The sequence below is a fragment of the Mirounga leonina genome, unplaced genomic scaffold, assembly GCF_011800145.1.
Source record: "Mirounga leonina isolate KUSES-001 unplaced genomic scaffold, KU_Mleo_1.0 Mir_493, whole genome shotgun sequence".
Lineage (NCBI taxonomy): Eukaryota > Metazoa > Chordata > Mammalia > Carnivora > Phocidae > Mirounga > Mirounga leonina.
The window spans coordinates 2,810,131-2,835,784 of record NW_023270780.1 but is presented as its reverse complement, the minus strand read 5'-3'; the positions used below and the strand labels follow the sequence as shown (position 1 = coordinate 2,835,784).

The window sequence follows — 25,654 nt, the reverse complement described above, 5'->3', positions numbered from 1 at the left end:
ACCTCATTTTTATACAGTGGGTGGGCTTTTGTTAATTCCATTTATGTAAGGACTATACATAGGAAAGAGAAGTTTTTCCTTCTGGGGAAAAAAGATTCCCAGACAGTCAGAACCTCATCAGTCCTTTTCTCTTCGCTTTTCACTCTTGTTATGTCTGACTTTTCATTTTTGAGTATCCTGTGACTTAAAATTTATATTGATCAAAAACCTGAGAAATTGTTGACCCAAAGAAGTAAATACCTTTTCTATAGTCCCCTTCCCCACACACCATGGCAGATCCTGCATAAAAGTAGCTTATTTTTTGATGTTAATTTTGGGACCCATTGCTTTCTTTTTAATTTTGAAAAAAAAAAGTTTCCTTTTATTTTCTGAAGGGTTTTTTTTAAGAATTTATTTATTTATTTGACAGAGAGAGACACAGAGACACAGCAAGAGAGGGAACACAAGCAGGGGGAGTGGGAGAGGGAGAAGCAGGCTACCTGATGAGCAGGGAGCCTGATGTGGGGCTCAATCCCAGGAACCCAGGATCATGACCTGAGCCAAAGGCAGACGCTTAATGACTGAGCCACCCAGGCGCCCCTATTTTCTGAAGTGTTTTTAAATGAAATTATAGACATAATGACATTTCACCCCCAAATACTTAAGTATGTATCTCTAAAAAATAAAGACTGTATTCTATATACAACCATAGTACCTTTTTCAAGATCTAACAGAAGCAATCGTAAATCCTTAATATCATCTAGTACCTAGTCCATTTTCAAATTTCCTGAATTGTCCCAAAACATCAATGGATCATGGCACTTAATTATAGTAATAGTATAATATTAATAGCATTGTGTTTTTCTTCACACTTGTTTAAGGGCAGTAGACTGAAGAAGAGGTAGAGTTGAGGGAAGGATGCTTCAGGCTTAAAACCATGGTCAGATGTCAGGGGAGGATCCTGTGTGGAAAACAACTCAACCAAGGGGGAACTAATTGCTTGATAAAGTCTTGGAATATATGGAATGATGAGGTTGGCTGAACCTTAGAAAGGTATAAGATATCTATCCTTTCTTTTCTTTTTTTTTTTTTTTTTAGATTTATTTATTTTAGAGAGAGAGCATGCGAGCAGGGGGAGGGCCAGAGGGAGAGGGAGACAAGCAGACTCCCCACTGAGCAGGGTGCCTGACACGGGGCTCGATTCCAGGACCTGAGCCAAAATCAAGAGTTGGACGCTTAGGGGCGCCTGGGTGGCTCAGTCGTTAAGCGTCTGCTTTCGGCTCAGTTCATGATCCCAAGGTCCTGGGATCGAGCCCCACATCGGGCTCCCTGCTCGGCGGGAAGCCTGCTTCTCCCTCTCCCACTCCCCTGCTTGTGTTCCCTCTCTCGCTGTGTCTCTCTCTATCCTATAAATAAATAAATAAAATCTTTAAAAAAAAAAAAAAAAAAAAAGAGTTGGACACTTAACCGACTGAGCCAGTTAGGCGCCCCTGTCCTTTCTTTCATAATTTGGAGAATAGGAAGCAGAAGCTGTAGTAGTTCACTCCTATGTTCTCAAAGTAAAAGACAGTGTTAGGTGTCAAGGACATGAGGGTAATGGTGCTGGGAGGGACCGTGTTAGGATGGCCACTTTGCAAAATCAGTTATTCTGTCTCTGGAATCTTTCCATACCAGCTCCAGTGTGGAACTAGAACAGATGTGGATGGTTACTAGAGATGTCTTAAACTGACTGATGCCTTAGGTTTCTATCTCACTGGTTTTCTTGGTATGAGATAATATATATAAATCTTAGTATAGTGTTTATGTGTTAGAAATTGCTTTAATTAATGTTGTTGTTATTGATGTTGTGTAACAGCTATACCAAGAGAGCTGATACATAGGTTGTAGGAAGAGCTTCAAGGTTGAATGAGATTGCCCAGGGAGAACACAGAATAGGAAAGGTTAGGACAGAAAGTTGGAAAGCACCGATATTTAAAGATGTTCTAGGAAAAAAAAAGAAAAGCAATTAATGACAAATTGAATTAAGAGGCAAAGCGCAAAAGGAGAAAATACTGTCATTTTTATTTTTTTTAAGATTTTATTTATTTATTTGACAGAGAGAGAGCACGCACACAAGTGGGCAGAGTGGCAGGCAGAGGGAGAGGGGGAAGCAGGCTCCCTGCTCAGCAGGGACCCCAACGTGGGGCTTGATCCCAGGACCCCGGGATCATGACCTGAGCCGAAGGCAGATGCTTAACTGACTGAGCCACCCAGGCACCCCCAAAATATTGTCATTTTTAGTTGACACTTAGTTACTATTTCCCAAACATGGCGTGCACTTCCATATCTCCCTGCCTTTGTTCCTGTTCTTCTCTTGGTCCCTGTGTCTTGCAAACCCCTATTCTTTCAACGTTCAGCTCATATATCTTACAGCTTATCTTCATTCTTTCAGATAGAATTTTTTATTTGTGTCTTTGTAGCACTTAATGAATCTCTAGTCAGTGCTTCTAAATGGGTTGCCATACCCCTTTGAGATAAACACAAAACTTGTGAACCCTCTTCCCAGAAAATAAACAGTTTACTCTTTCGCAAATAATTTCAGGGGATACCTAGGTTCCCTGAGGCATCGTCCATGGACCCCAGATTAAGAATCCCTGGTTTTTTGTTTGTTTACTTTAAAGAATTATTTCAGTTTCACTCTTCTGGGGGAGCAGGGATTGGACATTTTCCAGTAAATGCTTGAAGCTTCAAATTCACAATTTCTACATTTGCAAAAACTTGAAAATAATTCCAGTGACCATAAGAAAAATAGTTATTTTGTCTAATTCAAAATGTGTAGCAATTCAAATTATTATTAAAAATTCAGAATTGTAGCCTTATAAGGTTGACAAAATGACCAATTTCAAAGTTTATTCATTTCAACAACTCATAACAAGGCAAGAACTTCTGTTCCTGATTGTCAGTCTTTTGAGGACAAATTCTTGTACTCATTTAGTAGATGTTTGATAAATGTTTGGAATTATTCATAGGAGACGATCATTGTCTATCTTTGAGCAGAGGGATGAAACAGTGTAGTAATTTAAAATAATTCATTTGGCAATGGTATGTAAAGTATAGACACTATTTATTGGAGAGATAGGAGGTATTGGAAGCCAGCTGATTAGTAGTAGGAAATCATGTGGGCTTCTACCAAGTTTTTGTCTGTGAGAATGGAAAAATGACCATTCCTAGATACATTCTGAAATAATGGTGACAGAACACAGGGGTGTAGATTCAGAGATAGTGCCTAAGTGTAGGAGGAGGTAGGGAAGTGAAAAGCGAAACAACCAGGAATCAGAAGGAGGCTGAATTAGAGTTGGTGGTGGAGTATCTAATTAAAATGTCTTATAAACAGTTCAAAACCTAGAATGGAGCTTTAGTAAGAAGTCTGAGCTAGAGGCAAAAGGTTTGTTGTTATCAGCAACACAGATGTTAAGACAGAGCCATTTTAAAGAAAGAAGAGATTTAATGAAAGTAAAGATAGAGAAGTCAGAGGATAAAGATTATGAGTCAGCAGGACTTTGGTCTTATTTCCAGGTGGATTTATTGATTATTTTTCTTCTTACAGCCAAGTGCAAGATCTGTGAGTGGGCGTTTGAGAGTGAGCCACTATTTCTCCAGCATATGAAGGATACTCATAAGCCTGGAGAGATGCCTTATGTCTGCCAGGTATTGCCTTTTTCTCTAGGGAGCTTTAGCCATTTCGCTCTCAGTGGATTCTACACTGAGAATTCTACAAAGAATCCACTAAAATGAACATTGCTGCATACCTACTGCATACACTCAGTTTTTTAGGAACTCTGTGGAGATCCAGAAGAAATAATAAACCTAGAGTCTGTTTTCAGGATTTTCCATGCCAGAGAAAAACGTTAAAGGAACATGTGCATGTACCCAGCCAGGGAACAAACATACACATGTACTGCAGGAATGTGTCTCCTGAATGGCCCTGTAGAAATGGACAAAGAAAACTTTACTCCTCTTAGTCACAAAGTGGATTGTTCTCAGACTTTCTTGTCCTTCCCCTATTTTTATCTTAACAGCTGAATCTATCACAAGTAGCCCTGCATTACAGAGTCAGAATAAAAATTTGATTTCTATGCATTTAGGAAAACTTATTTTTCTCTTACTTTGACATTTTTGTTGCTACCTCTTTTTTAAGGCCTCAGTTGTTCACTCTTAGCTTATTTTCCCTCTTATGTGACTCAGGTGTGTCAATATCGCTCCTCACTCTACTCTGAGGTAGATGTCCATTTTCGGATGATCCATGAGGATACTCGGCATCTGCTCTGCCCTTATTGCCTGAAGGTCTTCAAAAATGGCAATGCATTCCAACAGCATTACATGAGGCACCAGGTACCAGGCACCAAGCAATTCCCATATTCTCATTTTTTTAATTTTATGGATGCTGGGGCCAGGGCTGAGCTAGGCAGATTTTGGTAGAGAAGATACTGTATGTACGTTTGCAAAAATTGGCCAAATTTCAATTATATGCCATGCACTGGGCTAGGTGCCAGGGATTTAGTGGTGTACAACACAAATAGTATACTAGAGAATACTGTGTTAGGGGAAGTATAAGATATATAAAAGCATATACCTATTTTGGGAGCCTGCTAAGGCTTTCTTGGAAGAAGAGTATTCAAGGCCTAAAGTGTGAGGAAGGGTGAGCCATGTGAAGTGGGATGGAAGAACGGTGTCCTCCAAGCACAGAGTGAAGGTTCATAGAATTAAAGGAAGTTCAGTGTGGTTGGAGTGTTGGCCACAAGGGGGAGGTTGGAAGTTAGGAAACAGGTGGTAGAAAATCCTATAAGCCATGAAAAGGGGTTTCAACTTTTTTAAGTCATTGGAGAGGCATTAAAGGGATTTTTTAAGTCCTTGAGTGATATGGTCAAATTTGTTTTAAGTTACTATTACACTGGCTGCATTAGGAGAATGAATTGAAAGAGATTAAGACCACAGTTAGGGGGACACGCCAAAGGCTCTTTTGGTTTAGGTGAGAGACAGTAGTGGCTTTTGGCTTTGAAAAGAAGAGGATAGAGTTGAGAGATATTGAGAAGGTAAGTGATATTTACAATTTAGAGATGGATTTGGTAAAGGTATAGAGGAGGGAGTTAGGAATAGTGCCTAAAATTCTGTCTCGGGAAAAATGGATGAATGGTGAGACTATGTATTGAGATAGAAACACTGTAGAAAGTAAGGTTGGCAGCAGAAGTGGGGATTACATGTTTGGGTATTCTGAGTTCAGCGAATATAGTTGTCTATTGAACAGGTAGTTGGATATATAGGTCTGAAGCTTGGGAGAAAAGCCTGAGTTGTGGAAAACATACTTAGGAATCATAATTACATAAATAAAGTGATTTTAAACGTAGAAGTTGCCATGTTCCCTCACCCCCAATTGAGAATAAGATGAAGGTTTAGAACCTCTGAAGACTCTGTCTACAAAGCCAGTACCATAGTCCTAGGAGGAAAACCAGAAGAGACTTGATGTCAAGGAAGCTAAGGGGAGGAAAGTGTTTTGAAGAAAGGGGTGTGATCAAAATGTTGCAGGAAGATGTCAAGCACTATAGAAACTTAGAGGCCAACCTTTAATTTAGCAACGTTGATGGACGCCATGTGGTTGGTTAGCAGAGTGGAAGTCAGATTTCAGCAGGATGAATGAAGAGGTGAGGAAATGGAAAAACTTTTTTTTTTTTTTTAAGATTTTATTTATTTATTTGAGAGAGAGAATGAGATACAGAGAGCATGAGAGAGGGGAGGGCCAGAGGGAGAAGCAGACTCCCCGCTGAGCAGGGAGCCTGATGCGGGACTCGATCCCAGGACTCCAGGATCATGACCTGAGCCGAAGGCAGTGGCTTAACCAACTGAGCCACCCAGGCGGCCCTGGAAACAACTTTTTTACAAGTTTCAGAAGGGGAAGACTGAGGGTTGGCACATCCAGGGGAAGAGGTAGCAGAAGAGAATTTGTTCTTGCTTTTGTGTTTTGATTTTAAGATGGGTTAAATAGGGCCTTGTTTTAAAATGCTGCAAGGAAGGAGCCACTAGAGAAGAGTGAAGGTATATAGAGAAGACACAAAATGGAGAACCAGATGGGTGCACCTGTGCTTAACATTTGCCTGGGTCTGCACACACGTTCCTGCACTGTCACATGTGAGCTCCCTCTTGGGCTCACATACTCATATGCATAGGGGTGACTGCCTGTAATCCTCCACATGTGTATTTCCAAAGAGCAGCATGGAAATTGTCCCTTGTACTCAGGTAAATGGAGTCTTGTTATCCTGGGAAGAAAACCATAGACCTGGGTCTTGTTTCTGAAGGACTTCAGTAGTAGGCAGTCTGCATCCTCAAACTTGTGTCACAGGGACAAGTGCATGTCTATATATTGATGTGTTAAGAGGAAAAATAGCAAGGGATAGAAAGGTATAGAAAAGGTAGAGAAAAATACTGTCATTCATGTTAAGAAAGGAAAAGAAAGGACAAAGAGGGAGATTGTGATTGGAGATGTGTTTGTGTTATGTGGCTATGTGCATAGACTGTCCATGAAAGAATACCCAAGAAACTGGTAACAAGTTGTTTCTGTGCAAAGGGATGGAGGGTTGGAATTGAAGGCAGACTTAAAACATGAAGGAATATGGAATAAAAAGTAAAGATTTTTTTTTTAGTAATGTACATTTTACTGTGTTTAAAAAAAAGAAGAATGTCCAGAAGTAGGTAGCACTGTCTGCATTGTAAAGACAGAGTAGGGGCAAGTAAAGCTTAAGCCACTAATCCACATTGTTAAACCAAGTCAGGAAGAGATGGTTGGAGGACCTAGTCATCCTGGCTGTGAATCTGCCTTTCTTTGGGACCATGGGAGGTGATGATTCTCAATGGTAGGTTTTGGTGTTGTGTATCTTTCTTCCTCTTTCAGTTACCCACAGAAAGGGGGAAAGGATGATTGTTAGCATTAATCTACCTTCTCATCAGGAAAGAAAATTTATTGGGAATCTTCAAGGGATTCTCTTTCTTTTCCCCCCTTCAGAAGAGGAATGTTTATCACTGCAACAAATGCCGGCTGCAGTTTCTCTTTGCCAAGGACAAAATTGAACACAAGCTTCAGCACCATAAAACCTTCCGTAAACCCAAGCAGCTAGAAGGTTTGAAACCAGGCACGAAGGTAAAGGGCTTGTCACCGTTTCTTCTATAGATCCAGGGGGCGGGGGGAATAGAGATTATCAGTATTCCAAGGTTTAGCACAGTGTCTAATTGTTCCTTCCCTTGGCTTGCAGGTGACAATCCGGGCTTCCCGAGGGCAGCCACGAACTGTTCCTGTTTCCTCCAATGATGCACCTCCCAGCACCTTGCAGGAGGCAGCACCACTGTCCTCCTCAACGGACCCTCTGCCTGTCTTCCTTTATCCCCCTGTCCGGCGCAACATCCAGAAGAGAGCTGTTAGGAAAATGTCAGTGCCTTCTTCTGGAGGCTGGGGGTCGGGTGGGCACGACGACTCCTATAGCCAGTGTAATCTAGTAGCCTTTTAGCAGGATCTGTTGTCTGAAGCCACCACAGTTTGAGGACTCCTGGGGCGTTAACAAGAAATTTCTTTGTTTCTTGACAGGAGTGTCATGGGCCGGCAGACGTGCCTGGAGTGCAGCTTTGAGATCCCGGATTTCCCTAATCATTTCCCTACTTATGTTCACTGCTCTCTCTGTCGCTATAGCACCTGCTGCTCTCGAGCCTACGCCAACCACATGATCAAGTAAGTCTCTGTTAAACATCTTATCTGGAAGTTCAGATTCTCCAGAACTCATTTCATTCCCTCCTTCAACTCTTAGAGCTGTTTGTCCATCTCTCCTAGCAGGGTAAGAGTCAAACCCATGTTCATTTGGCTTTGATGGTCTGTGCTCTAATTTTGTAGGACCTTGCTACTCAGAGTGTGGCCCAAAGACCAGCAGAAGTAGATGGGAGCTTGTTAGAAATTCAGCCTCTGCTCCCCAACCCCAGGCTACTCAATCAGAATGTGTGTTTTAATAGCTCTCCTGGTGATTCATGTGCATACTCATAGGGAATATTAATATGACAGGAAAACTGGCTTGGGTTGAGGTGAGGATGGATTAAAGTGGCATCTCTTTTGTTGGGGCATTGTCAGAGACCAAGATCTCTTGGTTAATGATCAGAACCCCCTAACTCATGCTGTTTTCTCTTTGTCTTTCTCAGCAATCATGTTCCACGCAAGAGCCCCAAGTATTTGGCTTTGTTTAAAAATTCTGTGAGGTAAGGGAAAACTTAGTGATGGTCTCTTAATTTTTCACGTTCTTACATTAAATCCTTTTAAGTAACTTAGGGAGGGGTATGTGAATTAATTTGAGAAAGAGGAGAAAGGATACTCTCTTTATTAGACCTCAGATTTTATCCCTAGTGTCACTGATACATTTGTTTAATATACTCTTGATTCTTTTTCTTAGTGGAATCAAGCTGGCTTGCACTTCATGTACCTTTGTTACCTCTGTGGGAGATGCCATGGCCAAGCATTTGGTATTCAACCCCTCTCACAGATCCAGCAGCATCCTGCCACGGGGTAAGTAGTAGAGATGGGAGTTAGTGGGACAACAAAAAAAGAAAATAAGGATATAAGTCCTACCATGAGTCAGGAGCCTCTCTACCTGGGCTAGCTCGTCCACTGTTCAGATAGACATCACCAAATTGGAAGCATTCCAGCCTGACATTCATATAAGACTGGAGGGCTTGTTTCTTTGAGTTAACATTTCTTTATTGTCTCATTTCCTATAGGACTCACTTGGATGTCTCACTCAAGGTAACAGGAATCTCACTTCATGGTTTAATTTCTATTTTCAGTGTGTTTTCATCTATTATTATTATCGCTGCTACTATTAGTATTTCATTTTCCTGGTTTAACTGAGCTTTCTTTTCCTCTCTTTGCTAACCCTTTAGACATGGCCACACTCGTGACCGAGTCCATGACCGGGGCTTGAAGAATATATATCCGCTTCCTGCCTTCCCCTCTAATAAAACTGCCACTGTGAAATCTGCGGGGGCCACCCCAGCTGAGCCTGAAGAGCTTCCAACTCCTATGGCCCAAGCACTCCCGTCACCAGCCTCAACTGCAACCCCACCACCAACCCCAACCCACCCCCAGCCTTTAGCCCTTCCACCCTTGGCTGCAGAGGGAGCCGAATGTCTGAATGTTGATGACCAGGATGAAGGGAGCCCAGTCATCCAGGAGCCTGAGCAGGCAACAGGGGGTGGTAGTGGCAGTGGGGTTGGCAAGAAGGAGCAGCTGTCTGTGAAGAAGCTTCGAGTGGTACTGTTTGCCCTGTGCTGCAATACAGAACAGGCCGCTGAACACTTCCGAAATCCCCAGCGACGGATCCGGCGTTGGCTTCGGCGCTTCCAGGCCTCCCAGGGGGAGAATCTGGAGGGCAAATATCTGAGCTTAGAAGCAGAAGAGAAGCTGGCTGAGTGGGTCCTAACCCAGCGAGAGCAACAGCTACCTGTGAATGAGGAGACCTTGTTCCAGAAGGCCACCAAAATAGGACGTTCTTTGGAGGGGGGGTTTAAGATCTCTTATGAGTGGGCTGTGCGTTTCATGCTCCGGCACCACCTGACTCCCCATGCCCGACGAGCTGTGGCCCACACCCTACCTAAGGATGTGGCAGAGAATGCAGGACTCTTCATTGAATTCGTACAACGACAGATTCACAACCAGGACTTACCCTTGTCCATGATTGTGGCTATTGATGAGATCTCCTTGTTCCTGGATACAGAGGTGCTGAGCAGTGATGACCGTAAGGAGAATGCCCTGCAGACAGTGGGCACAGGGGAACCTTGGTGTGACGTGGTGCTGGCCATTCTAGCAGATGGCACTGTCCTCCCCACCCTGGTTTTCTACCGAGGACAAATGGATCAACCTGCTAATGTGCCAGACTCTATATTGCTAGAGGCGAAGGAGAGTGGCTACAGTGATGACGAGATCATGGAGCTGTGGTCAGCCCGAGTGTGGCAGAAGCACACCGCTTGCCAGCGCAGCAAAGGCATGCTTGTGATGGACTGTCATCGCACTCACTTGTCCGAAGAGGTGCTGGCTATGCTTAGTGCCTCTAGCACCTTGCCTGCGGTGGTCCCCGCAGGCTGTAGCTCCAAAATCCAGCCCTTAGATGTATGCATCAAACGAACTGTCAAGAACTTCCTACACAAAAAGTGGAAGGAGCAGGCTCGGGAAATGGCAGATAACGCGTGCGATTCTGATGTCCTGCTTCAACTGGTGCTGGTCTGGCTGGCCGAGGTGCTGGGCGTCATTGGGGACTGTCCAGAGCTGGTGCAGCGGTCCTTCCTTGTGGCTAGTGTTCTGCCTGGCCCTGATGGCAACATTCACTCACCCACGAGAAATGCTGACATGCAGGAGGAGCTCATTGCCTCCCTAGAGGAGCAGCTGAAGCTGAGTGGGGAACAGTCTGAGGAGCCCTCAGCTTCCACTCCCCGACCCAGGTCATCTCCTGAAGAGACAATTGAGCCTGAAAGCCTTCACCAGCTCTTTGAGGGTGAAAGCGAGACCGAGTCCTTTTATGGCTTTGAAGAAGCTGACCTAGATCTGATGGAGATTTGAGTGTTGGGGTCATGAGCGGGTGTGGAGTGGGGGTGGGAAAGTGTGAAGGGGAGGGTAGGGGGATTTCGGGGAAAGGGGATATGCCAGGTCGGGTATTTGGTTTATATTTTTTAATTTTATGCCACCATTCCCCCCGATGGTGACTTCTGTTTCCCTGTGGATTTGTGGATTATTAGGAATACCAGTAGTGATCCCGTCTGAGCCAAGAGCTGGCCCATTGGTCGTTCACTTCTGCTAAAAACAGGTTTTCGTGACTTTTTTTTTTTTAAATTTAAATCACTGTGTTTGGTATTTTTCTGACAAAATCAAGAAAAAGAAAAAAAAATTCTTCGTGGGCGAATGTTAAATTTTTTGTTTCCCCTTTTACCTCAATTGTATCATAGTACATCTGGATTTTTTTTTGTTTGTTTTACTGTGTGGCAATGTCTTTGGGCATGATGCTATCCAACCATTGTCAATGTGAGAACATTTCTGAAGATGGGAAAGACAAAAATATGTAGCTCACAAACTCTGGTTTATTATATATATGGATAAAAAAAACTTTTTTCATTGTGGTCTTAACACTTTTATATAAAAATGAAAATGGAAAAAAAAAACCCACTGAACTCTCTTCCTTCTCCTTTCCTTCCTTCCCTCTCCAGAGATGTTGATTTCTCCAGCAACTCTGAGATACAAAATTGTGGCTTTAAAAATGCATGAAGTCACCTCTCATCCAGAATGATGAATTAGATTTGTTTTTCCTCACCACCCTCCCTCCAACAAAAACATGACAAAACCAATATTCTTTGCACTTGGGATCCTTACCCCTTTTCCCATGCTCACATCATCACTCTGGACAAAGAATCATACATGTGTCATTAGCAAGCAAGAGGTACTGAGGTGATCACAGTGTTAGGGTGGAAGCCATTCCCAGTGTATGGGTCTGCATCATGTTAAGTGGACAGCATGCCTGTTCAAGAGATCACATGTCCTACAGCCAGGAGCTTGTGCAAGAAGTGTTGAACTTTAAAAACAAGACAGACCACTTGTTGAAATCCTGCTTACCCTGTGGCTTTCCTTACTTCTCTTAATGCTTAGAGAACAGTGTGACCTGAAGAAGAAACACACAGGGGTGTGCACAAAGAAAAAGACATGAATCTTTATTTTTCACTGCCAGCTTCAAGGAAAGAATTTTTCTACGATTTGCATGAGGGATTTTTTTTAACTGTATGTACTCATGGTTATAAACTGAAATGTACTGTATCATACAGAGAAAAGGAACAAAAACCCAAGTCCAGCTTTCCCACAGCTAAACCTTCTGTCCATCCCAAGGCTTTCAGCAACATGTCCCTCCTGGGAGCTAAGGAGGCAGCCTGCAATAGGCTTGTAAATGGTTCATCTTTAAAATGTACATAAGTGGAACATTTAATAAAATGAGGGGAAATGGATTTATAAACAATGTGGTTTTTTTTCTAGGTAACCCTATTTTAGTAGGCTTTCACAGACTGGGACATGCTCAAGATGTGATGGGCCTGGTGGTACGGGTGTGACATTTGTTACTACCCTGTTTCTCCTCACCTCCATTTTTTGGTTTTTTAACCCCCAGCACACTATAATATAGTGAACTGGAGTGATCCCGCCCATAAACAGTTTGGCCAGCTTCATGAACCCATGGCATCTGAAAAGTGAACTGAGGATCCATCTTCTCTTGGGCTTCTCTTCCCCAGCTTTTTTGCCTGATGCCATTTTGACAAATACGGACTTTGAAGTCAACCCTTTGCCTTTGAGAAAGTTCAAGAACTATGGTCAACTATCTACAATGACCTAATCCTTCTCTTTGGTAGTCTCCACAGCAGCCCCAGCCTCAGCAGAGCTGGGTTCCTGGCCTCTGCATACTATATGACTTTCTTGATGGGTAATTTTTTTAAGACCATAACACCAACAGTGGATCAGCTGGGTTTGGCCAGGAAGTTATCTTTGTGGATTCCACCCGCATGGCTTAGTAGTAGAAGGAAGTTTTTTTTGTTTTGTTTTTTTTATAATTCAGTTTAATCAATAAACAAGTATTTATTGACTACTTTCTGTGTTGAGACTGAGTATGTGGAAGACTGAAATAGAAAACTCATGGTTTCTTTTTACTTTTCATTTACTAGTTTTGTCGTAACATGGATAAAATGGAGGGATATTTTGATCTCCCCGTCAGCGCTCTCACCTCACTAAACTTCTGCAGTTTTCAGTTTGCTGCCTATACTAGTTTCTCAAAGCAGTTTAGAGAGGATGTGCATCTGAATCACCTAGGGTGTTCATTTTTCAAGTTCAGGTTTAACACCATTTTGGGAGAATTTTGGCTAATGCCCCAAGTGATCTGACTCACAGCTAAACTTAGGACTTTTAAATGAACACAGTAATTTTAAGACGTTTTCTGATACTAGATATGGACAATAAACATTTAAGTTAAATGTTGAAGTTACTTAGTATTAAGGGTGAGGAGGTGGCATGGGTGAGGGATTGAAGCTTACCCAGAGCAGCTTTATTAGATGCTACATTTCCATCTTTGAAATGGTGTTTTAACTAAAATCACATTTGCAGCCAACATTAAACCAGAAAATCTTTAAGAATCTAGCACATGGGTGGAAACGTTGAAGAAAAATGTTAAGCACTTTGTTATCCCACAAAGATTAAGCCTGGCCTCTCTACGAAGCTGTTTTCTAGTACAGGCCCAAATGACAGTGGTGCATCTCCTGTACCGTCATGCAGAAAATCCTGTATTTGCTGTAAGAATCAAGAGCCGAGGGTTCTGTCAGCAGGGAGGGAGATGGCATGTGGCAGTACTTGACACCTTCACTCCTGGTGTGACTTAAGACAATAAAACCACTCAGCAAGCATTTCAAAGGACTGATTTATTTTACAATAGAAAAGTATACCTCTGAACCAGCCAAGTTCAAAGTTAGAAGAAGGGTACAACTGCAGTTCTGGATAATGCATCTGTATTTCATTCAAAGCCACTAAAAAGGAAGAGAGCATAATAAAATTGTGACACCATCGAGGAATTAATTCCTAAATGCAACTCTATCCTCCAACCAAAACCCTCTCAACCCAAAGAATTCTTTTGGTTGAGACCTCCAGAAAAACCCAGCTTAGTACAAGCCAACGGGCCTCCCAACTGTTCTACCACTTATTTTTAATTCTGTAATTTTAATTTCAATCACCTGATCATGTGAGCAATCTCCCAGTTAGTCTCTGCAGACAGTGGTCCCTCAATTTCAACACCTTTTTCGGTGACAGTGGCGATTTGAAACTGAAAGAAAGCAGAGTTCCCAATGAAAATTCTACCCCCCACCCCATGAAGTCCCTGAGACCTACTCAAAGGTCAAGTTAGGGATCTTCCCCAATCTGAAAAGAGGAAATTTGGTAATCTGTTCTTCAAAAGCGAAGACCCAGGTATTACAACTATCCAGAGCCCACCAGTTAGAGTCCCATTTCTTTATTATTCATATCCCTCCTCACCCGGTTATAAGAACGGGCATCTCGATAATACAGCACTCGCATGCAGCGTTCCACTAGCTCTCGGGCCTCAGTCTGGCTCAGGACTGGCTGCTTCTCCAGAACTTCTCGCAGTAGAGGCTAGGGAAATGGGAAAAACATGGGAGATACCAGGGGCTGAACACCTGTTGGTCCCAAATCCACAGTATAAATGATTAAAAAAAAAAGACGACAATCCACCTACTGCCTCACCACACTGAATTCTGCTTACCTGTGCTAACACCAACTTGAAGGGTAAATTCTAGGGCATCCCTCTTTGCACATGTCTACTGAATCTGACATACCACTTTGTCATCAGAATATAAGTGCCAACACATAGCCTCCAGACTATAAAGAAAGCCATCTGCCCAGCAGTAGGGATCCTAGCCTAGTCCTCACGTTGGAATTTCAAGGGAAGAACAAGCAGATGACAACTAGCCCCCACTGCCTTGTCTTCCCTCCCCTCTCATGCACTTACCTGAGCCAAGTATGCACCATAACCAGTGGCCAGGGAAGGGGCTTCATAAGCGACACCAAGCATGTCCACATAACCAAGGAAGCTAACAGGACAACACAACAGGTCAAAGAATTCATTTCATCTTAGGTTTTCTTAGGTATCTTAGCTGCAAGATGGGGCCATGGGGTCTGAGAAGTGGCATTCACTCAGAGGAAGAGATAAAACACTACACAGACACCAGAGGTTGGGTAGTTGGGGAAATTAAGTTACAAGTCAACCTCTCTCCATCAGCATAGCCTCCAATGACCATGGTGTTCCACAGGGGGTTCATCTTGGAGCGGCGGCTGTACATGGCCCTGGTCAGCCATGAATGAATAGCTCTAGGACTATAGCTGTGTCCATCTCCCAACAGCTCTTCATCAATCCTTAAAAGGAATTGGTCATGAGAAAAAGGAAAGAATGGAAGTCGGGAATTCCACCCACCCCGCAAAAGAAGTTACCATAATCTTCCCCATTTTACATCCCCTAACGCCGAAAACTATGTATTGCAAACACTCTCATCTTCCACCCCCAACAATTTTTCTGTCCTCTGCTGCAGCCTCAAAGTCCTCCACTCTAGAACTTCTAAGGGGATTTAAAGACAAAAACAGTGACTTCCTCTCCCCACCTGGGATCTATCCCCTATTCTCCAAATAACTTACACCATCTGGCCGAGAACTTGCTTCAAATACTGGAAATCTGCGTAGTCTCCGGAAGCACCCAGCATGGTGCTGTCGTTGACTCGCATAATGCGAGAGATGTTGCGGAAACGAGCCAAGGAGCCGTAGGAGCCCAGCATGTCTGCCGCAATCACCACTCCACCCTCAAACTTAACGCCCAGGACCGAGGTCCCGGTCACCATGGGGTTCCTAGACAGAGAGAGGGAGGTCTGGCGAGGGGAGAGGCACAGGAGAAGAGCCTGAGCTCTCTTCCACGCAGTGGGTTCCGCTTCTGATTTTCCATGTCTCCTTTCACTCTTCGGGACTCTCGGCCCCGCGGTCCGCACCTCGCCTTCCCCGGTTTCCTCAGAACCGACCGGCCCTTCCAGGCCTCCCCGTCCCGCCCCCTGCGCAGGCTAAGACGCCGAGAACTTACTGCGTGTGCGTAATCGGACCCCCGTAGGGCGCGGACGCCGGCTCCACGGAGGCACCAGGAGTAGGCGGGATGTGGTAAAACTGCCCGGGAGCCGGACCTCCGGCCCAAAGTCTGGACCGCGACTCCAAAAACGCTTCCATCTTAGTCACGGTGGCAGAAGAAATGATAACGCATGCGCCAACGGAAGCGGAAGTGACCCTTCGGTGGCCACACCTTCTTCCTGCCAGCCGCTTCCAGCAGCCATGTTGATGAGGTCACAGCCGACCGTAAGCATCCTCGTGGTTGGTGGCAGAGACCCAGAGAGTTGGAATTTTCTGGCGTCGCAGCGCTTGGTTGCATCGCAGTAGAGGCTGGACTAGATCAGAGTGTTCTGACGCACAAGTTCAAGGAAGGGAGGTTGATTGGGAGGTGGGTATGGGGAGCCACTTCAAGACACTGTGGAGGCAGAAATTCTCGTGTCCTTTTTTGGATCTTTATCAAAAAGCCCCACGTGAAACTGACAGTGAACCAGGATCGCTTACAGACGTCTGTACTTCTCAAAGCAGTCCTGTATAGCAGGCATTATTCGACCTATTTTATAAATAAGGCTTGTGGCGTAGTTATTTACCTGACCGCACAGCAAGTAAAGATCTGAGTCTTCAAGCCCAGATTTAAAAAGGAATCATATAGGGACGTCTGGGTGGCTCAGTGGGTTAAGCGTCTGCCTTCAGCTCAGGTCATGATCCCAGGATTCTGGGATCAAGTCCTCCATTAAAGGGAGCCTGCTTCTCCGTCTGCCTGCCGCTCCCCGTGCTTGTTCTCTGATATAGGAGAATCTTTTAATCATACAGATGTGCATGCCCTGGGGTGTATGGTATCCCAGGTGGATCACACTCTATGGGACCCTGGACAGATGTGTGAAAGTTCCCTTATTGTCAGTGTTCTTGCCCTCCTCGTGAGCAGCAGAAAAATTCCATTGACTGTGGGCGTGAAACTAAATTCCAGGAGTTCCCGTTCCGATGTGGTTCTGTATCAGGCACTGGAAGCAGTGTCTAGAATCAAACTGGTGAATCTAAAACCACTACTTTGCCACTCCTCCCTGATGTGGGAAAGACGTTAGGGTTCGAAGCTGATGGCCAAGGAAGAATTGAGAGGTCTTTGGTGCAAAAAGGTGATTTTATTAAAGCACAGGGACAGGATCCATGGGCAAAAACAGCTGCTGCCCTGGGGTTGTGAGGGGTGGCTGATTATATACTATAAGGTTAGGGGAGGTAAGGAAAAAGGGAGGTTTTGAGAGAACTTATTCATATGCTAAGGAGGACCTACAAGATACTGGAGGCCTTGCCATTGTCAAGTTAAGGTGGTTTTTTCCCCTCTAGCAAGGCATTAACATTAAGATAGGAGATTCCTGGAAGAATGTCCTACAGGTCCCACCCAGCAGTGGGGGCTGGGGGGAGGTTGCAGGGTGTCAATTCACGCTTTATCTTCAGCCAGCCTTCTGCTCCCTCATCACTCCGTACACAACTTGAATTTGAATTTTTTACACAGTGGGAAACCAAATCAATTTTGTTTCTTGTTTTTTTTAAAGATTATTTATTTATTTATTTGACAGAGACACAGCGAGAGAGGGAACACAAGCAGGGGGAGTGGGAGAGGGAGAAGCAGGCTTCCCACTGAGCAGGGAGCCCAATTCGGGGCTCGATTCCAGGACCCTGGATCATGACCTGAGCCGAAGGCAGACGCTTAATGACTGAGCCACCCAGGCGCCCCCCAATTTTATTTTTTAAAATTCCCTGAGTGGAGTGCCTGAGTGGCTCAGTCTGTGGAGCCCGGGACTCTTGATTTTGGCTTAGGTCATGATCTCTGGTGGTGAGATCCAGTCCCGCTTGGGCTTTGTGCTGTACTGAGCAGGGAGTCGGCTTCTCTCCCTCTCTCTTCCCTTCCCCCTGTTCATGCACACTCACGCTCTCTCTCTCTCAAATAAATAAATAAATCCTTAAAAATAAAATAAAATTCCCTGAGTCAATTTGAACCAAAGCAGTGCGTGAAATTTTAACCTAATTAAGTAACAAAATATTTTACTAGGTCATGAAACCCTGGGAAGGGAAGGGTCAAGATCTTGTGTTAGAGGCACCCGACTGACACCCTTTGTATCACCTTTTGGTCTTGAGAAATATACTTTCCTTTCTAAAAATAGCCACCTCATCCCCAAACCCTACATTCCAGGTGACTCCTGGGCCACTCAGAGTTTTACTTGGACAAATAGCTGGCACTTAGTGGGATGATGGCTTACTGGGACTCCTCGAAAACTACAAGAATACCTTGTTATTTGTAGCTGCCAGAGCCCTCATAATATGAACTTTAAATCAATCAGCAATTAGCTGGCTATGTCCCTGTTTAGAAGTGACCTCCTGGGTTGCTGGTTTTTGGTCTCACTCATTTTTAGGTCCCCAGAATAAGGCTCTTCTAAGGCCAGTACCGGTTCCAGAGATTAGACGGGTCTAAATGAAGAGAAGTGAAAAGATCTGGAATCATCCAGCCTGAGAGTAGAATGGCTCTCAAACCACCAACATTTGATGACGCAATATTCAAAAGAAGGTGACCAGCATGTCTTTGCTTATGAGGTGAAAACAAGACGTAAATTAAACTGAAAACAAGGGAAATTAGGAAGTTTCTTTCTTCTCTCTTTTTTTTTTTTTTTTTAAGATTTTTTATTTATTTAACAGAGAGAGACATAGCGAGAGCAGGAACACAAGCAGGGGGAGTGGGAGAGGGAGAAGCAGGCCTCCGCGGAGCAGGGAACCCGATGCGGGGCTCGATCCCAGGAGGCTGGGATCATGACCTGAGCCGAAGGCAGACGCTTAACGACTGAGCCACCCAGGTGCCCCTAAATAAAATCTTTTTTTAAAAATTCTCCATATTGGGCACCTGGGTGGCTCAGTTGGTTGGGCAGCTGCCTTTGGCTTGGGTCATGATCCTGGAGTCCCTGGATCGCGTCCCGCATCAGGCTCCCTCTGACCCTCCCCCGTCTCATGTGCTCTCTCTCTCAAATAAATAAATAAAAAATCTTAAAAAAAAATTCTCCATATTTTCATCTCTATGTCCATTATTTTCACTCTTTTCCTTAACACGTTAATCATAGTTATTTTTAGATTCTTATGTGCTGACTCTAATATCTGGATCATCTGTGGGGTTTTTTTCTGTTATCTTTTTCTTTTCATTTCGATCATCTTTCTTTTCTCTATGCAAATAGAATAATTTTTTATTGTCTTCTAGAAATGATGAATAATTTTAAAGGTTCCATAGCATGTTCTTTTCCACCAGAAAATGTTTTCCCTTTTTCCTTTCAGGCAGTTAGAGTGAGGGGCTGATCACCTCAATCCAGTCAGGGATTAGGCTGTATCAGGGTTGGATTGCTGTTTCAGTCTTTTCGCTCATATTCTTCAGGCATGTTCCTCACAATCTTCTGATTGAAAACTGGGCAGGTATTTATCTCATTGGCCCTGAAATACTGAAGAAGATTGAGCTAGCTCTCCAGGCTCCTGCTCCATGCAGCTCAGAATCTGGCTGATATCTTGAGGAGAAGACCAATTGAGGTTCTTGTCCTTCCTCTGTCTCAGCAGGTCTTTGTTTCCTAACCAATAATGCCAGACTGGGAGATTAATCTGCCTTTTAGAAGCTTGTAGTCAGGGGGCACCTGGGTGGCTCGGTTGTTGGGCGTCTGCCTTCGTCTCGGGTCATGATCTTAGGGTCCTGGGATCGAGCCCCACATCGGGCTCTTGCTCGGCGGTTAGCCTGCTTCTCCCTCTCCCACTCCCCCTGCTTGTGTTCCTTCTCTTGCTGTCTCTCTCTCTGTCAAATAAATAAATAAAATCTTAAAAAAAAAAAAAAAAAAGCTTGTAGTCAGGCTCTTCAGCCTCCTGTACATTCCAAGAGTTCAGCAAATATTCCATGAATAAACTGGCCACCTAAGTTTTCAGCTTGTCACTCCAGCTTTGAATGACCACCCAAAACTGATGATTTCTCTTCCCCAAGTAGAAGCATTCTGCCTGGGTTAAGCTTTAGCCTCAGCCTGTGCTCAGCTTAATTCAGATTCTTCCTTCTCTGGAATTTTACTTCACATAGCCTTCATTCCTTCCATAGCCCTTTGGTACTTTTTTTAAAAATATGGTTTTTGTAATTTATCTAGATTCTTACTGCAGTAGAAGGACTGATCTGCCATGACCTACAAGTTACCAGGTGCATTCATACAGATGCTGTAATAAATAGCTACAACCTTAGTAGCTTAAAACAACAAGAATTTATCATTGCACAATTCTAGAAGCCAGAAGTCTGAAGTTGAGGCATCAGCAAGACCACACCCCCCTGGAGGGTTCCTTGGCTTGTGGGTACATCACTTTCTGTCTCTGTCTTCACATAACCTCTTCCTCTGGGTCAAATCCCCCTCTGCCTTTCTCTTATAAGGATACTTATGATTGCCTTTAGGACCAACCCAGATAATCCATTATAATCACTTCATTTAGAGATCCTTCATTTAATGACATCTGCAAATACCCTTTTTCCAAATAAGGTAACATTTACAGGTTGCAGGGATTAGGGTGCAGATCTATCTCCAACCATTATCAACCAATCACATGTGGATTCAGAAGTGCATGTGTTTTCTTAGTTTTTATAATTGAAAAATAAAATACAGAAGATCATGCAAAGTAAATATATTACTTGATGAATTATTATAAGGCAAACACCCTTGGGATGCCTGGATGGCTCAGTTGGTTATGCGTCTGCCTTCGGCTCAGGTCATGATCCCAGGGTCCTGGGATCAAGTCCCACATCAGGCTCCTTGCTCAGCCGGGAACCTGCTTCTCCCTCTGCCTGCTGCTCCCCCTGCTTATGCTCTCTCTCTCTCTCTGACAAATAAATAAAATCTTAAAAAAAAGGCAAACACCCTTGTAACTACCATCTAGATCAAGAAATGGAACCTTTCCAGCTACCCCACCCAGTCCCAATCACAATTCTCTCCCTCCCCTAAAAAGCAGCCACTATCCTGACTTTTATGATAATCAGTCCCTTGTATTCCTTTAGTTTTATCAAGCAGGTATGCTTCTCTGGACATTCTACTTCAGTCTTTCCCACTTCTTTGATTTGGTATGTATTTTGAGGTTGTTGTTCTTTTTTTTTCAATCTTTAGCCCTTTTTAATGACATGTTATTCTTCTCTGTATCATTATATACAAATCAACAGTCTTTTCATTTCGTCTTGCCTTTTAGGGATAGTTAGGAGTAAGAATAAACCACTTATTTTTATTATTTTATTATTTCCATTCTATTTTAAAGATTTATTTTATTTGAAGATTTTAAAGATTTTATTTATTTATTTGACAGAGAGAGACACAGCGAGAGAGGGAGCACAAGCAGGGGGAGTGGGAGAGGGAGAAGCAGGTTCCCGCAGAGCAGGGAGCCCGATGTGGGGCTCGATCCCAGGACCCTGGGATCATGACCTGAGCCGAAGGCAGACGCTTAACGACTGAGCCACCCAGGCACCCCTAGAATTATTATTTTTTGATGACCCTTTGACTGTTGGTTGGAAAGTGTCCAGTTGGGTAAAATAGTGAAGATATGCTAAAAGTGCTTTAGTTATAATTATTTAAAATTTTAAATTATGTCATAATCTTTTAGAAGGAAAAAGTGAATTTAGAATGAGAAGGCGAAAAACATCAAACTTAAAAGCTACTGAGTTCCAGGGGCAACTGGGTGGCTCAATTGGTTAAGCATCTGACTCTTGATCCCAGCTCACGTCTCGATTTCAGGGTTGTGAGTTCAAGCTCCACGTTGGGCTCCAAGCTGAGGGTGAAGCCTACTTAAAAAACACAAAAACAAAAACTGCTGAGTGTAAAACAGAATTAAAATGGCTTAAAGATGATTCCCTCGGGGAGCCTGGGTGGCTCAGTCAGTTGGGCATCTGCCTTTGGCTCAGGTCATGGTCCCAGGGTCCTGGGATTGAGTCCCACATTGGGCTCCCTGCTCGGCGGGAAGCCTGCTTCTCCCTCCCCCACTCCCCCTGCTTGTGTTCCCTCCTTGCTGTCTCTGTCTCCAGCAAATAAATAAATAAAATCTTTTAAAAAAACCCAGATGATTCCCTAAACTGACAATGAAAATAAAGCTCTTCAAGTACAAAAAATTGGTTGTGGAGGAACATTCATACTTCACATGGTGATTAGAATTAGGTTGCAGAAGATTTTGTTAGTTACAGGTGACTGATTTTCCCTGAGCACACAGCTTTGGTCTCCGAGCCCTGCCAACACCCTGCCCCTCCCCAGCTCATCTCAAATTGTTGTCTAGGGCACCTGGCTGGCTGTCATTAGAGTATACAACTCTTGATCCCAGGTTCATGAGTTCAAGCCTCATGTTGGGTGTAGAGCCTACTTAAAAAATAAATAAATTAGGGCGCCTGGGTGGCTCAGATGGTTAAGCGTCTGCCTTCAGCCCAGGTCGTGATCCCAGGGCCCAGGGATCGAGTCCCGCATCGGGTTCCCTGCTCAGCGGGGAGCCTGCTTCTCCCTCTGCCTCTCTCTCTCTCTCTCTCTCTCTCTTATGAATAAATAAAATCTTTAAAAAATAAAATAAAAAATAAATAAATAAATAAATAATAAAAGTTGGGTCATGTCATTAAAAAAAAAGGTTGTCTAACCTTTCCCTTAATCCGTCTCATCTTGAGCTGATGGGAACTGCTTTCATTCCACCTCTTGTGGAGGTGATGAAACAATCTTCTATTTTGAATTACTGCATCTACAGATTTCCTCTTCTCTCCCTTTCTTTTCCTCACAGTTTATCTGTTGAAGACCCCATATGTTTTGCCTGTGTACCCTCCCTTCTGCCTGCAGTCTGGGTTTGGCTGATTGAATACTAGTAGTGTAGCTCACCATGTTCCTCCCACCTCTGCATTTCCTGCATGTGCGCAGCTCAATCCAGAGGTCTGATCAGACTCAGGCTTGATGCCTTTGGAGAGACTATAGGTGCTGGTGTGTTTTTTCATGAAGGCCCCTTGTGTCTGATTGTCTCTCCCTTTTGTGATGTTAGCAATTGCTTCTGTTCAGTAAATTCTCTTGGTGTTGCAAAATAATGATATTCTAAATTTGTGATTTCATTTTCATTCCTTAGCTTGAATATTTTTATGAAGAGATACTTCCCCTCATCTGCCTTTTGGTTACGCAGTGCTAAGCATATATAAGAAAGCAGGATAAGGAGTGCCTGGTTGGCTCAGTTGGTAGGGTATTTGACTCTTAATCTCAGGGTCATGAATTCAAGCTCCTCGTTGGGTGTGGAGCCCACTCAAAAAAAAAAGAGCTAAAAAAAAGGATAGGGGTGCCTGGGTAGCTCAGTCTTAAGCATCTGTCTTTGACTCAGGTCATGGTCCCAGGGTCCTGGGATCGAGCCCCACATCAGGCTCCCTGCTCAGTGGGAAGCCTGCTTCTCCCTCTCCCACTTCCCCTGCTTGTGTTCCCTCTCTCACTGTGTCTCTGTCAATTAAATAAATAAAATCTTAAAAAAAAAAAAAAGGATAAATGCTTGATTCTTTCTTTTTAATGATTTTTAAAAAAGATTTTATCTATTTATTTGTCAGAGGGAGCAGCAGCCTCCCCCACTGAGCAGGGAGCCCGATGAGGGGCTCAATCCCAGGACCCTGGGATCATGACCTGAGCCAAAGGCAGATGCTTAAGACTGAGCTACCCAGGCATCCCTCTTTAATGACTTTATTTCTTTTAAGATTTTATTTACTTGACAGAGAGAGACACAGTGAGAGAGGGAACACAAGCAGGGGGAGTGGGAGAGGGAGAAGCAGGCTTCCCGCTGAGCAGGGAGCCCAATGTGGGGCTCCATCCCAGGACCCTGAAATCATGACCTGAGCGGAAGGCAGCCGCTTAACAACTGAGTCACTCAGGCGCCTCCCTCTTTAATGACTTTTAAGATGATTTTGCCCGCTCGTTATCTAAATATGACTTTTTAAAATTTTTATGAATGCGTGGATTTTTTTTTAAGATGTATATATTTGGGGGGGGCAGGGCAGAGAGTGAGGGAGAGAATCTCAAGCAGACTCCCTGCTGAGTGCGGAGCCTGACATGGGGCTTGACGTCATGACCTGAGTTGAAATCAAGAGTCAAACGCTTAACTGATGGAGCCACCCAGGCGCCCCTGAACTCATGGATTTAAATATTATTTATTTTGATGCTCAAATTATTCCAGATTTGGCCAGTGAGAATTCTTTCAAGCCAGCTCCTGGGTCCTTTTACCATTTCCCCATCATTGGGCACCTGGGTGACTCAGTCATTAAGCGTCTGCCTTCGGCTCAGGTCATGGTCCTGGGGTCCTAGGATCAAGCCCCGCATGGGGCTCCCTGCTCAGTGGGGAGTCTGCTTCTCCCTCTGCCTCTGCTGTTCTCGGTCTCTCTCTCTCTGTCAAATAAATAAATAAAATCTTTTTAAAAACCCCAAACATTTGCCCATGATTATTTGAGCACATCCTTTCTGGGACAGCAGGATGTTTCCGGCTCATCTAGTGTCTCTGCACCAGCTCTGGTATCAGTCATTTCTCAGGAGCCTTGATTTCTTTTAGTGGAGTCTAATATTTAGGAACCAGGATTTGGTCCCCAGGTGAGCTCATTACTTTGCAGATATTGCTGTTCACAAAATTTCTCAGTGGAGTGAGCTACACACATACATTTACATCAGCATTTATTTCTCTACTTATCTATAGGCACGAAAAACTACAAGTTTACACCACTATCTCCAATCCCAATCAACACCACTGGGTATATTCTAATTTTCTCTCTTTCCATATTTCTTTTCTGAAGTGAGAAACGCGGGTCCCATTAGCTTCCCTATATGAGTTTTTAGAATCAGTTCGTTTACGTGTGACCAGTCTCCTATCTCCCCTGACACAGTCTCCATCCGTGCACAGCATCCTCCTCCTCCTGTCCAGATTTCAGTGCTCCTCGCTGTGCTGTGGCCGGTCGGTCCCACGCCTGTGCACCCCTCAGCCTGCCTGGGCTCCATCCTGCACTGCGCCATCCCCTCATGAAGACAGTCCCTCTAGCCTCCCCGGCCTCCAACGGCCCAGCTCCGGTCACTGCCACTGCCACCTCCTTACATCTCCCGCGGGGCCACGATGCATCCAGCTCCGCCTCACACACATGCCTACCTTGCTTGGCCCCTCCTAATGGCTTTTGGACCAAATTGTTTACAAAAGGAAGGGATAGGGGAAGTGGGGGGGTGGGGATATATAAATAGTGATGTAGTTTTTTGTTTGTTTAAAATTTTTAGGGGCGCCTGGGTGGCTCAGTCAGTTAAGCATCTGCCTTCTGCTCAGGTCATGATCCCAGAGTCCTGGGATCGAGTCCCACATCAGGTTATCTGCTCGGCGGGAAGCCTGCTTCTCCCTCTCCCACTCCCCCTGCTTGTGTTCCCTCTCTCGCTGTCTCTCTCTCTGTGTCAAACAAATAAATAAATAAAATCTTAAAAAAAAAAAAAAGACTTTGAAGTTTATTTAGAAAGTGAGAGCACACACACTGGAGGAGGAGCAGATGGAGAAAGAGTCCTCAAGCAGACTCCACGCTGAGCAAGGAGCCTGACTCAGGGATTAATCCCAGGACCCTGAGATCATGACTTGAGCCGAAATCAAGAGCCAGTACTTGACCGACTGAGCCACCCCAGGCACCCCCAAAGTGATGTAGTTTTGAGTAGCTTTGGGCTCCAGAGCTGACAGCCAAGAAGGAATTCTTGAGATGTCTTTGGTGCAAAAATATGATTTTATTAAAGTACGGGGACAGGACCCGTGGCAGAAAAGGCTGCATTACAAGTGGGAGGGGTGACTGATTGTATACCTGGGGGTTGGGGGAGGTAAGGAAAAAGGAAGGTTTCTAAAAGGACTTTCAAGTATTTGTCAGTGGGCTGCAGGTCCTAAAGAAATTTAATGTTAGGGCTCCAGGAAATTGAG

The 25,654-nt window shown here is 44.1% G+C and overlaps 2 protein-coding genes across 3 annotated transcripts in view; one reads left to right on the top strand and one right to left on the bottom strand.

The window, feature by feature from the left end:
* Window positions 1–11,591, top strand: part of POGZ (pogo transposable element derived with ZNF domain) — a 51,052-nt gene extending 39,461 nt beyond the window's left edge. For both annotated transcript variants that reach the window (XM_034990028.1, XM_034990027.1), the window contains exons 11-19: window positions 3,566–3,666; window positions 4,204–4,350; window positions 7,013–7,147; window positions 7,260–7,432; window positions 7,589–7,729; window positions 8,188–8,244; window positions 8,436–8,548; window positions 8,761–8,785; window positions 8,923–11,591. In XM_034990028.1, coding sequence (XP_034845919.1) covers window positions 3,566–3,666; window positions 4,204–4,350; window positions 7,013–7,147; window positions 7,260–7,432; window positions 7,589–7,729; window positions 8,188–8,244; window positions 8,436–8,548; window positions 8,761–8,785; window positions 8,923–10,594 — 2,564 coding nt within the window. In that variant the 3' untranslated portion in view covers window positions 10,595–11,591. The remainder of the gene's footprint in view (window positions 1–3,565; window positions 3,667–4,203; window positions 4,351–7,012; window positions 7,148–7,259; window positions 7,433–7,588; window positions 7,730–8,187; window positions 8,245–8,435; window positions 8,549–8,760; window positions 8,786–8,922) is intronic.
* A 1,863-nt stretch (window positions 11,592–13,454) lies between these two features.
* On the bottom strand, window positions 13,455–15,875 carry PSMB4 (proteasome 20S subunit beta 4). The gene is made up of 7 exons (XM_034990029.1): window positions 15,687–15,875; window positions 15,254–15,460; window positions 14,831–14,977; window positions 14,574–14,655; window positions 14,081–14,197; window positions 13,783–13,871; window positions 13,455–13,578 (listed from the first exon to the last, which is right to left on the bottom strand). The coding sequence occupies exons 1-7, from the start codon at window positions 15,824–15,826 to the stop codon at window positions 13,566–13,568; spliced, it is 795 nt and encodes a 264-aa protein (XP_034845920.1). The 5' UTR covers window positions 15,827–15,875; the 3' UTR covers window positions 13,455–13,565.
* Window positions 15,876–25,654: the final 9,779 nt, after the last annotated feature.

What these genes read in the sequence shown, in the direction of transcription:
- PSMB4 (XM_034990029.1), bottom strand. Translation starts at nt 15,826, where the DNA reads ATGGAAGCGTTTTTGGAGTCGCGGTCCAGACTTTGGGCCGGAGGTCCG. An exon ending in GGTCCGATTACGCACACGCA is followed by an intron (nt 15,461 to 15,686) that starts GTAAGTTCTCGG and finishes CTCTCTGTCTAG; the next exon opens with GAACCCCATGGTGACCGGGA. An exon ending in ATGCCCGTTCTTATAACCGG is followed by an intron (nt 13,872 to 14,080) that starts GTGAGGAGGGAT and finishes GCTTTCTTTCAG; the next exon opens with TTTCAAATCGCCACTGTCAC.